This window comes from Periplaneta americana, chromosome 6 (genome assembly GCF_040183065.1).
Source record: "Periplaneta americana isolate PAMFEO1 chromosome 6, P.americana_PAMFEO1_priV1, whole genome shotgun sequence".
In the NCBI taxonomy this organism is placed as follows: Eukaryota; Metazoa; Arthropoda; class Insecta; order Blattodea; family Blattidae; genus Periplaneta; species Periplaneta americana.
The window spans coordinates 154,792,484-154,808,089 of NC_091122.1; the positions used below are offsets into that span (position 1 = coordinate 154,792,484).

A 15,606-nucleotide genomic window follows, 5' to 3' on the forward strand; every position below is an offset into this window, starting at 1 on the left:
TTATATAAAGTAAAATAATGTCTAGATAGCTATTCTATAGTTTAAACATATTCAGATATTCAAAATAAGTTTTAGATAGTAACTCATATTTATATGGACAAACGTAATACCGGTACTAAACTTTATCTCATACTGTACTGGTACCTGTATGTCAATATTCAATTATACAGAATCAACCGTAAGTAATATCATTAATTTCAGGAGGTTATTCTTTGAGATATTTCAAACAAAAAAGTTTAATTCAATTTTGCTCGTTCTTGCTTCCTTTTCCAGAAAAAAAAAACTGTTTTATATGAAACATTTCATAACGTGTTTCTGGAGTCAATTCCCAATATGCTCTGTCAGTTTAAGAAAGCAGTGTATTATGATAGTAAATGACCGAAAGAATTTTAGTTTTGCCCTTTAAATATGCAGAAATTTGACCCGAAGAAATGTAACATTGTAAAATTCCTTTGAAGAACGAAAAGTTACATTTGTTCGAATCAAATTTCTGCACATGTGAAGGGCAAAACTAAAATTTTTTTCAATAATTTATTATCATAATACCCTGCTCTCTTAAATAGACCGAGCATATTGAGAATTAAATCAGTGGTTTTTCCAAAACACGCAATGAAATGTTTCATATATAACAATTTTTTTCTCTCGAAAAGGAAGCAAAATTGTATTAAACTTTCCTGTTTGAAATATCTCAAAAAATAACTCCCAGAAGTTAATGATATTACTTAGGTTCACCCTGTATTGTAATCATAGTAGAAGTGTCCACCTTCTTTAAAAGTAGATAGGACAGAAATTTCTCTACATTCCATGACTCAATATCAAAATAATTGATTAAATGGCGATCTTACTCGTGTTAATTATGTAAGCATGTGCGGCTTACAGCTGTTTCGGTGCTATTCGACACCATCCTCAGAGCCTACTAGATCTCGGCGCTATCTCAACTTCACTGCCTGTTGTGTGGGTGCATTCGTGTGATGAAGAGTTGTGTCAAATAGTGTGTGTGTTCTGAAATTGATCTGTGTGTTGAGAATTTGATAAGGGATGTGTTTTAGTGTGACTGTATATTTCATACTGTTCTAGTGTGTTGAGTTTTTGGTTTTTGGGCTGTATGTGTAGGATTTCCATGTCTGTATTTATGTTATTGTATGTGTGGTTAGCATTAGTTATGTGTTCGGCATATGTAGATGTATTGTGTCCTCTGGTTATTGCTTTAATGTGTTCTTTGTTTCAAGTTGGGAATGATCTGCCTGTCTGCCCAATGTAAAAACTGTCGCAACTATTGCATGTGAGTTTGTATACGCCTGTGCGGTTGTTTTTTTTTTTATTTTATTGGGTTATTTTACGACGCTGTATCAACATCTAGGTTATTTAGCGTCTGAATGAAATGAAGGTGATAATGCCGGTGGAATGAGTCCGGGGTCCAGGCCTGTGTGGTTGTATTTATTTGTTTGTGTTGTTTGTGTGTTGAGATGTCTTTGTAGTGTGTTTTCTGTTCTGTATGCTATGTTGTATTTCTGTTTTCTGAATGAGGATGCGATCTTGTGTGTGTTTTTGTTTTCGTATGTTAGTGTGATGTATTTCTTGTGTTCTTGTGTTTGTGTTGTGTTTTATGTGTTTTTGTGTTTGTTGAGTTTTTGTTTTGTCTTCCTTATGATGTTGTCTATTATGTTTGGGTTGTAACCATTTTCTTGTGCTATGTATTTGATTGTGTTCACTTCTTCATTATAATGTTGTTGGTTCATGGGTATGTTGAGTAATCTGTGTACCATTGTCCTGAATGCAGCATGTTTGTGTTGTATGGGGTGATTGGATGTGTTGTGTATGTGTGTGGTGGTGGTGGTTGGTTTTCTGTATATTTTGAACTCCGCCTTCCAGGCGCCCCAACCTCAGAAGTGGGTTACAACTAAGCCACGGCCAGGAGAGAAGACCATAAATGTCGAAAAGACAACCTGGTGGCATTGGATAAAAAATATATATATATATATATATATATATATATATATATATATATATATATATATATATATATATATTGAAAGTGTGTTTATTGTCAACTTTTGTTATGGTGATGTCTAGGAAATTTATGGAGTTATTGTTTTCGAATTCCAGTGTGTATTGGAGTTTTGGGTGTATTGGTGTAGTTTGTGTATTTGTTGTTTGTTTCCTTTGTATAGTATGAGTATGTCGTCTACGTATCTGTGCCAGTATATTACGTTGTCTGCATATTTGTTGTGTTCATTGTTGAGTATGTATGTTTGTTCTATGTTGTGTAAAAATATCTCTGCTAGTATGCTAGATATGGGTGATCCCATTGGCAATCCTTCTGTGTGGGTGCAGTATTTATTGTTGTGTGTGAAATAATTTTGCTTTGTTATGATAAGATTCAACATGGATTATCAATATCAAAGTTAAACAAAAGTAAAGTCTGATCTGTGACCCATTATTTTACATGCAATTGGAAAAATTGCCTCAACCAATGTAAATATCCAACACCAATGAACATAATAGTACTCTAGGTGGCCAAGCACAAGCACTGCAAGCAGGCAGAGCCCACCACCAACATCACAACATGCCAAACATCTCAACAAGTTATGCCAAAATAATAAAGAAATATATGTACAACATCTGTGTGATTTAAAGTTGTGTTACCTGAATACATGACTGAATTCAGACATGTTCCAGAAAATGGGCAACAACAGAACATTCCATAAATTGTACATATCCAAAAGAAATAGTGCCAACATTGAAATATAAAAATACAGAAGTTTTCTTTTCTCTCAATAAATGCACAGTCTATGTTTATGTAATGAAGAATAGAAATGTACTGATTTAATAATCTGAAAATTAACTGGTGACGATACTCATTTATAAATGTTACTGGCCCAATTTTCAGAAAACAGCCATGAATTCCACTCAAATCAATTCTGAAGCTGCTCATAATTACAGAGAAAAATTTCTTGAAAACAAAACGTTTGTTTTTATTCACCCTTCTCAATGCTAAGATAAAGTTACTGTTATATTATTTTCACAAAATAAATAATGTGGCTTCTATAATTTTTTCAAAAAAGATTTGTTACTTCCTAACCCTGATTACACTGCATACAAATTCTTATACAAATATTCCTAAGTGAAAATCAGATTCAAATAAACCGATATTTTTATTTATGTGACCTTAAAAACTTATTCATTGAGAAGGGTTCTTGAAGCTGAACAAAGTTTTGTTTCAATACTAGCGATGATAAATTTAAGAAGCTTTTATATTCAAACAATGACAAGAAAGAGTAGACTATGTCTGAGAAAGTTTGAAACTCAACAAAGAAAAAAATAAAGTTAAAATCAAAGGCACTATACACAAATAGAGACAATATGCACAAATCCAGCGACCAAAGTATTTTTTAAACATCAGCTATGTTACCCAGTTTTTTGTTTGGACCCTGGAACATTAACATTTCAAGATACAAGCCACTTCCATACTAATGCATCTCTCAAACTTTAATGAAAATCTTATAATCCAAAGCTTTTGTTTATTTTAAATACCGATGAAACCTGTCTCAGCACATATTTACATAAATGTTCTGACATACTATTTGTTCGAAATAATTAATTTTCATAAGAAAAACTTCAAAATTGGTGAACGTAAATCTTTCATATTATCACACACATTTCCTGAAGCACCATTCCCTTTATCAAGTAATAAACTGATATTGCTGACTATCGAACATACATACAAGACAAGACAATTTTAAAGAAATCACACGTCTTATTTATAAGTAATTAATGGAATGTTATCATTCACTGCAAACGTACGTGTAAACATGAAGAATGTTGTATTTCATTTCTAGTTGGTTTATATGGAAAAAAAAAACAAGTAAAATAATGCCATGACATATTCAAGAATTTAAAAAACCCCGAATAGCAACAACACACATAATTTCGCGTTTAATTAATTACAGATTTGTAAAATACAGTATCATGAAATCACTAATCAATGGAACATCTGCATATTTTGATAAATGTCTGCCACATAATTTAAAACTAAGGAACACGAATTACGTTGTCTTTATTTATCTTTCTCATTATACTAACCAACATTATATATGGTACCAGTATTATACTGGCATTTTGTAAAAAATTTATATATATATATATATACTGTATATATTTTGCGCAGAATAGGATTTTAAACACTACAATAATTCTCCTACTAGATAAAATAGACTTATGTATAAATACAATGTTTACAATATCACTATACATATTATTAAACATTATTGAATTATGTGTTCGTGTAAGCTTCCGCGGCTGGTGTACATGGTGTGTGGATAAACTTCAGGACTTCTACCGTGTTGTCTAGGTGTTGGTGGCTGACGTTTCGACCGCTGTGTTGTGGTCATCTTCTCATCTTCAGAGCAGTTGTTGGATAAGGAAATAGTCTGCGATCTCGTATATATATATATATATATATATATATATAGTAGTCTCGATGAGGGGGAATACTTGCGGTGGTGATAGGTCGTAGGTTCTCCTTCTGGGATCTGATTGGTCCTATGTTGTCCAATCCGGTTGAGATCTGTATGAAGGGGAGTATTCATATTAAATACTGGCCCTCATAAGGTCCGAAAGAGTGACCTTGATACCGTGCCCGATGTCCGGATGAAGGGGGGCGCCGCGTACATGTGGAGACCTGGTTTCTCGTTCCTAAGTATAGGTCGTAGGTTCTCCTACTTAGGAACGAGAAACCAGGTCTCCACATGTACACGGCGTCCCCCTTCATCCGGACATTGGGCACGGTATCAAGGTCACTCTTTCGGACCTTATGAGGGCCAGCATTTAATATAAATACTCCCCTTCATACAGACCTCAACCGGATTGGACAACGTAGGACCAATCAGATGCCAGAAGGAGAACCTACGACTTATCACCGCAAGTACTCCCCCCATCGAGACTACTATATATATATATATATATATATATATATATATATATATATATACACGAGCTCGCAGACTATTTCCTTATCCAACAACTGCTCTGAAGATGACCACAACACAGCGGTCAAAACGTCAGCCACCAACACCAAGACAACGCGGTAGAAGCCCTGAAGCTTATCCACACATTATTGAATTATGTTCGCCTGGAGTTAATGTTTTCATATTCTTACGTGACATGAGATGACTGATGAAATTTTACAGTAACAAATTATTTTAAAAATTCTAATTTTAAATTACTTATTAGCATTAATAAAATTAATAAACCTCCTTTAATATTATTAAACGTATAATTATCATGGGGAAATAATTTTGTAATAATTTTATGACATAAATGCTCTAGAATAATCATCATGGTTGGATGTCTGTCAACTGAGTATCTAATAACACAAGTATGCCCAAACATTTCAATAAATTTCCCTTCTCTCCAGGAAATAAATTTCCACTTCTTTCGTTTAGATACGTTTTTAGATAATCCTTTATATATCATTATCTCAATCTCACTCCTTCATGGCACTATTTAGTACTTGAGTTCGTGGTAGAAGTGCTTCAAGTGTAAATGTTTGTGTTCCAATCTGTGATGTAGGTTCAAGCCATTCTCAGACATGCAACTCTAAACGTTTTCAATTTCCGGGCACAGCAGCTGAGTGTGTCACTTGTCAGAAATGAGTGTGCACCAGTCTATACATTATCATCATCACCATCATCATCAAATTATACATCACACCATACATTGGTATGTAAAAACTCACCTTTTGGCCTCTCTGGTGCAGGTTTCCTTAGGCCGTGAAGTGGTACCTCACCACCCTTCTGGATTGTCTTGTAGGCCAGTTTCTGTTCAGCTGGGCTCAGCTGACTCTGAAGGTTCTCATCACGACGCTTGAACACCAATGTCGAGTCGCTCTCATAACCCGACTCTTTCAGAGCACTGGAATACAAATTACATTAATCCATGTTGAATCTTTCGCACACTACTTTTAACACTTGAATATAAATAATTGATTAAATGGCGATCTTACTCGTGTTAATTATGTAAGCATGTGTGGCTTACAGCTGTTTCGGTGTTACATGACACCATCGTCAGAGCCTACTAGATCTCAGCGCTATCTCAACTTCGCTGCCTGTTGTGTGGGTGCGTTCGTGTGATGAAGAGTTGTGTCAAATAGTGTGTGTGTTCTGAAATTGATCTGTGTGTTGAGAATTTGATTAGGGTGTGTTTTAGTGTGTCTGTATATTTCATATTGTTCTAGTGTGGTGAGTTTTTGGTTTTTGGGTTGTATGTGTAGAATTTCCATGTCTGTATTTATGTTACAGTACTGTATGTGTGGTTAGCATTAGTTATGTGTTCGGCATATGTAGATGTATTGTGTCCTCTGGTTATTGCTTTAATGTGTTCTTTGTACATTGGACAGACAGGCAGATCATTCCAAATTCGATACAAAGAACACATTAAAGCAATAACCAGAGGACACAATACATCTACATATGCCGAACACATAACTAATGCTAACCACACATACAATAACATAAATAAAGACATGGAAATCCTACACATACAATCCAAAAACCAAAAACTCAACACACTAGAACAATATGAAATATAGAGACACACTAAAACACACCCTAATCAAATTCTCAACACAGAGATCAATTTCAGAACCTACACACTATTTGACACAACTCTTCATCACACGAACGCGCCCACACAACAGGCAGCAAAGTTGAGATAGCACCGAGATCTAGTAGGCTCTGACGATGGTGTCAGGTAACACCGAAACAGCTGTAAGGCACACATGCTTACATATTTAACACGAGTAGGATCGCCATTTAATCAATTATTTAAATTACATTAATGATGATTAGTTCACTGGTTGGGTTGGTTTGGGCTGCGTTGCATTGGGTGAACTATTGGATTGCATAGGATGGCTAGATGGTGATTTTGTTGATTAGTTAGGTTGGCTAGTTGGTGGGTTTGGTAGTTGGTACAGTTGGGTAAACTCTTTTTTGGTTAGGTTGGGGTAAACTGTTTTGTATTGTATTGTATTGTATTGTATTTATTTACATTCCATGGTATTCGTAACATTGTTTCACAGCTAGAATATGGAACATGTCAAAAAAAAATCTTTAGTTTTATGCCAATATACTTCATTATCTTGAAAAATGCTACAATTTTACAGAAAATAATCAATACCGGTATTGAACGTTACATACCTTTTCATCAGGTCAAGAAATGGATTATTCTATCTTTGAAAATAAAGTTGATATATATTGAGACTGCAAAAATTTGTGAACCCTAATGAACTGTGTGAGGAATTTTGTGAAATCGGATTGTTTTATTAGAACGTAATCATTATAAAGGAAGTGGTGTTGGTAAGTGGCTTAATTTTTTTCTGAAGTTTATAGAGAGAGTGTTTCAGTCATAAATAAAGTCAAAATTAAGGTTCCTACTAGCATTCTAGCTTCTAATATATTTGTAGAAGGGGGTCTTCCACTAATAAAGAATAAATGGACAATAATTATAAACAGGATCTCAGCTGATCAAAGCAGAGCAACAAATTGTATTGAATTTCTCTTTCATTTGTGAACTAATCGATTGTCATTATATAATATTGGAAAATATTTTAACTCAATGTAAAGAATGTAAACTATTTCACATTTGTGTTGCTTTTAAGGATAATTGCCCCTATAATTTTATAAAATGTTGTTGTTGTTTTCTAATGTTTTGACAATAAAGTAATTTGACCTCTTGCACTCCAATATTTTTCAAAGATATTATCATGGTCAGCCACTGAAGCACAGATTTTGAGTTGTTCCGAATCCATTTCTTGGTTTGAGTTGCACAATGGGCATTTAGGGGACTGATATATTCCAATTCTATGCAGGTGTTTGGCCAAACAATCATGGCCTGTTGCCAATCTAAATGCAGATACAGACGATTTTCGTGATAAATCGGGAATTAACTGTGGATTATGATGCAGAGAGTTCCATTTTTTCCCTTGAGATCGTGTTATCAAATTTTGTTTGTTGAAGTCTAAGTATGTAGATTTAATAAATCTTTTCACAGAGTAATACGTAGATTTAGTAACAGGTCTGTAAGTAGCAGTGCTGCCCTTCTTTGCTAAAGCATCCGCATTCTCGTTTCCCAGGATTCCACAATGGGATTATCTTATAAAATGTAATTATTTCTTTGTGTATAATTTTATAAGATATTTCTTTGTATGTAGCTTATATATCTTATTGCCTATTTGTAAGTCTATTTTTAATACTAGTATTTATGTGTTTTTATTTTATCATGACAGTTTCCTATACTTCATTGTACAGTCTCTGGAATGAAATCAATAATAAATAATAACAATAATTTGCAAAATAGGATGAAAAATTGTTAAGAACAGCTAAACCCTAAATCAGAAGGAGTAAATGAAATGAAGATTATATAAACAACAGTGTTCTACTCAGTGTAATAAAATAAGTATGTCGTGGCAAATCTTCCTTTTTTTTTCTGACAAAAACCTGGCAACATTGGTTAGTTGATTTGGATTGTGTTGGTTGGTGGGTTAGGTTAATCAGATTAGATTGATTGGTTTGTTTCAGTTATATTGGATGGTGGGTTAGGTTAGTTGGTTGATTGGTTAGTTGGTTGGTTGGTTGGTTGGTTGGTTGGTTGGTTTGGTTTGGTTTGGTTTGGTCTGGTCTGGTCTGGTCTGGGTTATATTGGTTGTTAGGTTAGATTGGTTGGTTGGCTTGTGTTGTATTAGTTGGTGCATTATGTTGGTTGATGAGTTATAGGGTTGGTTTGGTTTGAGTTGTATTGGTTGGTGGGATAGGTTGGTTGATGGGTTAGATTGGATGGTTAGTTGGGCCAGAGGATTTGATGGTTAGGCTGAAAAGTTTCTGGGTGACTAAAATATACTAACTGCTAAACCTACTTACAAGTATGCCCAGGTGTCACCAACTTAATTTAGCACTGAAATGAATGCTACGAAATATATAGACCTATCGGTGCCTACAATTTTATTATAATTATCTGTTACGAACATAATTAAAATTGAAATTAATGCTATGAAATACTGTATATTAATAGGCCTACTTATTACAAGTATGCCCAGGTGTCACCAACATAATTTAACACTGAAATTAATTCTATGAAATATATTTAACTAATAATTACTGATGTAATCCAAACTTACTATGTCATGAAGGGCTTGTTCGATGGTGTAGATGGTGTTGTCTGTGGTTCTGCACTCGCCTGCTGCAAGGGATACACAATAATATTAAAACCTCCTTTTTTAATACAGAGAAAAATTATGACTAGTTACCGTAACAGAAGGAATGCTCTCAATTATCGATCAGAGACAAAAACTGTAGGTAACTGTATGTTTATTTCTCATTAAAAATGAACATTTATAATAGAACGTGGAATGCTATGGTATGTAGGTACCGGTACCATAAAAGTAGTGAAATTCGTTAATAAATGCCCTTCGTGTTGAAATAAAAAATTAATATATTTAAAAACATCTAACAAAAACATCTTTAGAACATTACAGTAAGGTATAAAAAAATGAATGAACTTATAAAAAGTATTATTAGGGATTCCATTAATTTAAATTTAAATATTATAGTAGATTATGGATATCATTCAAGGCTGATTCTCAATAAACAGGGAATGCAAACGACAACGAGAACGAGAACGGAAATAATGTTAAAATAAGTGTATTTAAATGTGAGAGTTCACAATAGTTAATTGTGAATGCTCACATTTAAATACATTTATTTTAACAATATTTCCGTTCCCATTCTCGTTGTCGTTTTCATTCCCGGTTTATTGTGAACCAGCCTTAACTGTGCTTCCAGATATTTTCACAAATAACATATAAATCCATGGTGTAAGACTATATTACTCCAAAAATATTCGTAAGGTGTGCAAAGTCAACAAAATAGTTCTTGTACATAAGCAATGAACCTTGACTTTTTTTATTTGTAGACTTTGAATAAAAATATTAAATATTATCAAATGAGTTAACGGAGTTTGAACAAGGTTGAAACCCTTAAGTGAATTTAAATTTCCATTATATTAGTCTTCTTCCTACAATGATAAAAGTAGCATTCCTTTCTGTTATGTAATTTTTGTTTTATTTTTTAATCAATTAATATCTTAACATTGTTACTACTCTACATAGTTTTTGTGTTCAAAGTGTCTCACAGTATTTTAGTTGTATCCATACCAGTATTGTAATAAAATAATTTATTATTTATTTACGATTTTTTTAAATATAAAATATATGGAAGTAATAAAAAGACTTGATCATTATGTAGAATAGAGTTTCATCACACCCATGCTTCATGACAATTTGAGGACAGATCTGGAAGAGACAGACACTGCAAGCAGAAGAAGCTGAATACGTCATTAACAGGAAATGTTTTAACTCTAAGATTCAATACCGGTATCTAGATTACAGAATGGTACCAGTAAATTTAATTTTAAGGAAAACGAATACTTGAGAAGAAATTGATAGTAGAGAAATATAAGATTATGCATTGCAAAAGAAAGTATTCTCTAGTGGCAAAACAATAGTTCATCTTCAGTTATCATTTTTCATATTATTATTTTCCTATGTAATATTAATAGAACATTTGTTATAACGGTCTACCGTAAAGTCTTCAAAGGATGCATGTTTATTTTTATTTAAAATGGTTCTCTGCACACTTGTACCGGTACTACGATATTTCGTTATTATTCAAACTAAAGCAGCCATGTCTATCTATTACTACAAGAACTCTCACTTATTCAATTCAAGATGTTACTTTAAAAAATTTTAGAGACCAGAATTGCTATTGTAATCATAGTATTCACTGCTGATTGCTTCAACAAATTGTCAACAAGACTTCTCAAACTATCTCTTCACAATTGCAAAAATAACTTTCAGAAAGGATTAAAGAACTCAGCGCTTGCATTTATGTCTATTTCGTGCCATAAACATTGTTCCAATACTATGGTTCCTCTCTATGCCTTAGCAGATTTATGGTTAACACTGTAATGCATTAATTTATTTGGTGAATCTGAAGTTTAAAGATTACATAACAATTCATTTAATGAACACAAAATTTAGACTGTATTAGAAGTTACACAAATCATAATTATGCTTCAGGAAAAAATAGATACCATAGGGAATTTAAAGAAATTTAAATGATTGCGTGAATCATTTAAGGTCGAATTAAAGTACCTTACTTACTTACTTACTTACTGGCTTTTAAGGAACCCGGAGGTTCATTGCCGCCCTCACATAAGCCCACCATTGGTCCCTATCCTGAACAAGATTAATCCAGTCTCTATCATCATATCCCACCTCCCTCAAATCAATTTTAATATTATCTTCCCACCTACGTCTCGGCCTCCCCAAAGGTCTTTTTCCCTCCGGCCTCCCAACTAACACTCTATACGCATTTCTGGATTCGTCCATACGTGCTACATGTCCTGCCCATCTCAAACGTCTGGATTTTATGTTCCTAATTATGTCAGGTGAAGAATACAATGCGTGCAGCTCTGCGTTGTGTAACTTTCTCCATTCTCCTGTAACTTCATCCCTATTAAGTTACTGTTATGTTTCGTAACAAGCTGTTTTTTACGGTGATGGGTTGTTAGCCCTTCGCCCAACCCCCAAGCTGGAGGACCACCCCTTATTGGCTGTCCACGACTGCTTATTCAATATATTCGCAGCTACCCTCCATATCTGGAGGCCGTCTCCTCTATCCGCAACCTGAGGACGCGCCATGCCATGGTGATAGGGACCCACAATACATGGCGAATTAAAGTACCGGTAATAAAAATACAATATGTATCTACTTCCATTAATAATGCACTGCATTTTATTTTGTATTCATGTATATACATAACCCCTAAAAGACTACCCAATATTTCCATTGCTATTGTGTGGAAAACCTGAGTGAGTGAGTGAGTGAGTGAGTGAGTGAGTGAGTGAGTGAGTGAGTCACTCAGCTTGGGGTGGAGCCAGAGTGAAGTTGTGATGGCAGGCAGAGTATTATCTCATGCCTCCATGTTAACTTGAAATCAGTGCACTCATCAGAAACAGGTATTCAGCTGCTGAAGTCGTTAGCCCTGATATCTTGCAGTTTATTTTTTATACTGGCATAGAGAAAATATTTTGTAATAATTCTATTTGGCTATTTGAATAGCACTGCAAGTATATGCAAAGCAGTCTGTCATTATTCAATGTGTTACCGTCCTGTTGATTATTATTCATTGAATTATTGTGATGTTTATAATCTTTAATTCAATATTGATGTATACGCCTAAAATGGGTAGACCATGTAGCAGACATCAACACAACATGTATTTACACGAAATGGGCCACGGACCCAATTCCTTCCTTGAAAAATGATGTTTTCTTATCATCTTTTTCAAAATTATTGGTGTTCATGTTCTTCATTAGACTCTCACTTCTTCAGCATTGACTTTGCCATCAATGTTCCGTGAAACATCGAAGCACATTAAATAGAGAATGAAGCAAGATGGACCACGCGGGAAAACCACGAGACACGAAATTCATCTTACGAGTACCATACATTTCTGTTTCCATGTGGCACAAAATGTCAAAATGTTGCAATTTTTCTCTCTTGTACCTTGTACGTCAAAAGGAACAATTCTAATCTCCTTGGAAGCAAGGTTATGAAATCAAAGCATGGTAACAATGATTTGCTCTAAATTATGTTAAAAAGATGCAGTAAAAAGCCACATAACAGAATTCCATATTAAGTGAATCTATGCTAACCAAGAAAAATATAATATATTACGGTATGTATAAATGTACAGTAGGGTAAAGTTGCCTAATTCCGTGATACTCCTAATTCCGTCATACGTTTTTTTCACTGAATGTCACGGGATTGGGTATCTTGCTAGGAAGTTCACCGATGTCTCAAGAGTAAGCGAAAGATGCAATCTTTCGAGAAAGATGTCTGGCGCTATGGTCGAACAGCAAAGCTTTGACTAACATTCAATTTAAAAAAAGTATCACGGGATTAGGAGTATCACGGAAATAAGCAACTTTACCCTAATCGTAGAAAAAAAGAAGAATTTTCATCTTAATATAATTATTAAGAAAGTATGGTAAGTACTCTAATTTCATTTCTCATGTAACACAATTTAACCTAAAAGGAAAAGTTTTTATTGAAATTTTAAATTGTAGATTGTCTACAATTTTTAAAATGTGAAGTTTTAGCTAAAAATTAAAAAGACCGCTAACATGTTGGTGAATAACACAAATATTATAGGTTATTTAAAGAATTAACTATTACAAAAAAAATGAAGTCAGTTTATAAAACTCCTCTGATTTTAGAATTAAGTAAATCATTGCATGTACTTACACAAAACTCCAAATTTAGCACACTGAATATTAAAATTAAAAAATACGTAATAATCTTTATATTTCTCACAAGAAACTATGAACTTTAGTATGAAAATCACCAACATCTCAATTTTTTACCAAGTTCTTTCTAAACTTTATATACATTGTACCACAATACAGAGTCTAAACAGGCAACATTAACTCCATCACAGCTAAATATCACAACCAAGAATACCTCTTCAAATCCATGCCTATAAACAAGTTCAAACCAGTCTGTCATGCTTGGTTCAAAGAGCATATACATTTACAATAAATATATTGGGTCTCTTGCAGGATTTCACTGTCAATTTTGCACACGGGAGCATATTTAAAGATGTACTTACACTTGCAGTACAATATTAAACATTTCTCATCAACAAAACGTTTCAAAATAAACTGTTTATAATACTATTAAAATAAACTCATTCTAACGCCAATGAAAAAATAGTTATTTTTCCAGTACTAAAGATCATATGGAAAAGATAACTGAAATTCCAAATTTCACTTTTTCTTCTTCAAAATTCCATGCTTAGGGGAATGCAATAACTATGTTCGATATATTTGTATTATAAAATGATGCAGGTTGACCTACTAAATATATATGAGCATTTAATTGATTTGGTGGTGGGAAGGATATCAGAAAATGAAGAAGAAAAATCTGCCTCCATAATAAATACTAAATGGAGGAAAACTGGAAAATACAGCCTAACATTGGGAGACTAGAGGGATCTTAGATTATTTTCTATATTGGCTGAAGAGAAGGTTTATTTAAATACTGTATAGGTACAGTAAAATAAAATTGTTGTTACAGCTATCACTGTCTGTTCCGTTTCTTTGTTAACTTACTTATGGCATCATTTCTATAAACAACAGTGGCGTATACTGGTTAAAAGGTTTGGGCTACCGCTGACCCTATTATTACACAAAATATATCTAACAATTACTTTAATTTTAATTACTATGGTAAAACTAATAATACAAAATTATTATATTATGTTATATTATAAACTTTTTCTTTTGTAATTTCCTTGGGCTACCGCCAGTAGCCCCGGTAGCCCGCAAAATACGCCCCTGATAAACAATGAACTGAAAAGTTATGTATTAGTTGGTTGCCTTCCTGCTTACTCTTCATCTATATTCATCGTTTCAACTAGATTTTATGATTATATTAAAACTTCAGTTTTTTAAATATGATGGACTATAAACATGATGCTATTTAAATAAGAATTACTGTATTAACTTACGTCATATTAGGTATGGTACCAGTATTTTATAATATGTTAAAAATGGTACAGGTTTATACCAAAATTAAATACATGATATCTCGTTAAATTATTGAAGTAGATAATTTTTTACACATCTTAGCTTTTAGTTATTACAAAATCTTTAGATAATTTCATTAAGCACGTCTTTTAGTTAAAAAATATGTAACTTAATTACGTACGAGTAAGTTACATTATTTTAATGGATGTAGTGTTTCAATTCATTATGTCATATAGGCATACATTGACAGGTATGTTGTTTCAACTCTGTTCTCAGTATGGGTCCGTGCAACATGCTAAAATATCCTAACTGAAGACAGAGTTAGAACAATAACCACGACCAGGTAATTAATACCAATTCTGGGATACAATGATAATAATGTTTTACTCTTCTAGTCTAATTTATTTTAAATGAAAATCTATATTCCAACAGATATGCTTATTAAAACATGATTATTTAATTTTGGGAACGGGGATTCTAATCATCATTGCTAATTTAGTATTTACTATAAACTCGTTGTCTGACATAAAGTAATGTCATGCATGTTCTTTTTTGCTTACAGGGTAGTGAAATATCAATACCTAGAAGCATTTGTATTATAATCATAGATAACTAACTCATTTCAAGGCTATAAATTCATCTTATTATGTTAAGTTCAACAAAATCAAAGGCTACATAGCCAATGTAATAAAGCTACGGTACAAAAACCTACATAACCTCATTTTAGCCAACATTTCAGTTACTATACGGTAAAGAGTTCAGTTGCTAATACATCAGTAAAATATTTCTAGAAAATATTCAGCTATTTGCATATAGCTACATTGAACTGAAGTGTTTGTCAGTGTCAGCAGAGGAGAAACGAAGCAAGAAGAATATAATCTGCCTTCTGGTGCAGACAAATGCAAGAAAGGTGAAACCTTCAAAATATCCATGCTCTAGAACAGTGTGTGGTATGTTAT

General features: G+C 33.3%; 1 protein-coding gene across 15 annotated transcripts in view; it reads right to left on the minus strand.

Annotated features, from left to right (window-relative positions):
• LOC138701955 (uncharacterized) overlaps nt 1-15,606 on the minus strand; it is a 920,371-nt gene that overhangs the window by 135,477 nt on the left and 769,288 nt on the right. For 14 of the 15 annotated variants that reach the window (XM_069829333.1, XM_069829340.1, XM_069829339.1 and 11 more), the window contains 2 exons: nt 9,173-9,234; nt 5,738-5,913 (listed from right to left, as the gene is read on the minus strand). In XM_069829333.1, the coding sequence (XP_069685434.1) occupies nt 5,738-5,913; nt 9,173-9,234 (238 nt within the window). The remainder of the gene's footprint in view (nt 1-5,737; nt 5,914-9,172; nt 9,235-15,606) is intronic. The other variant, XM_069829344.1, reaches the window with a different exon arrangement.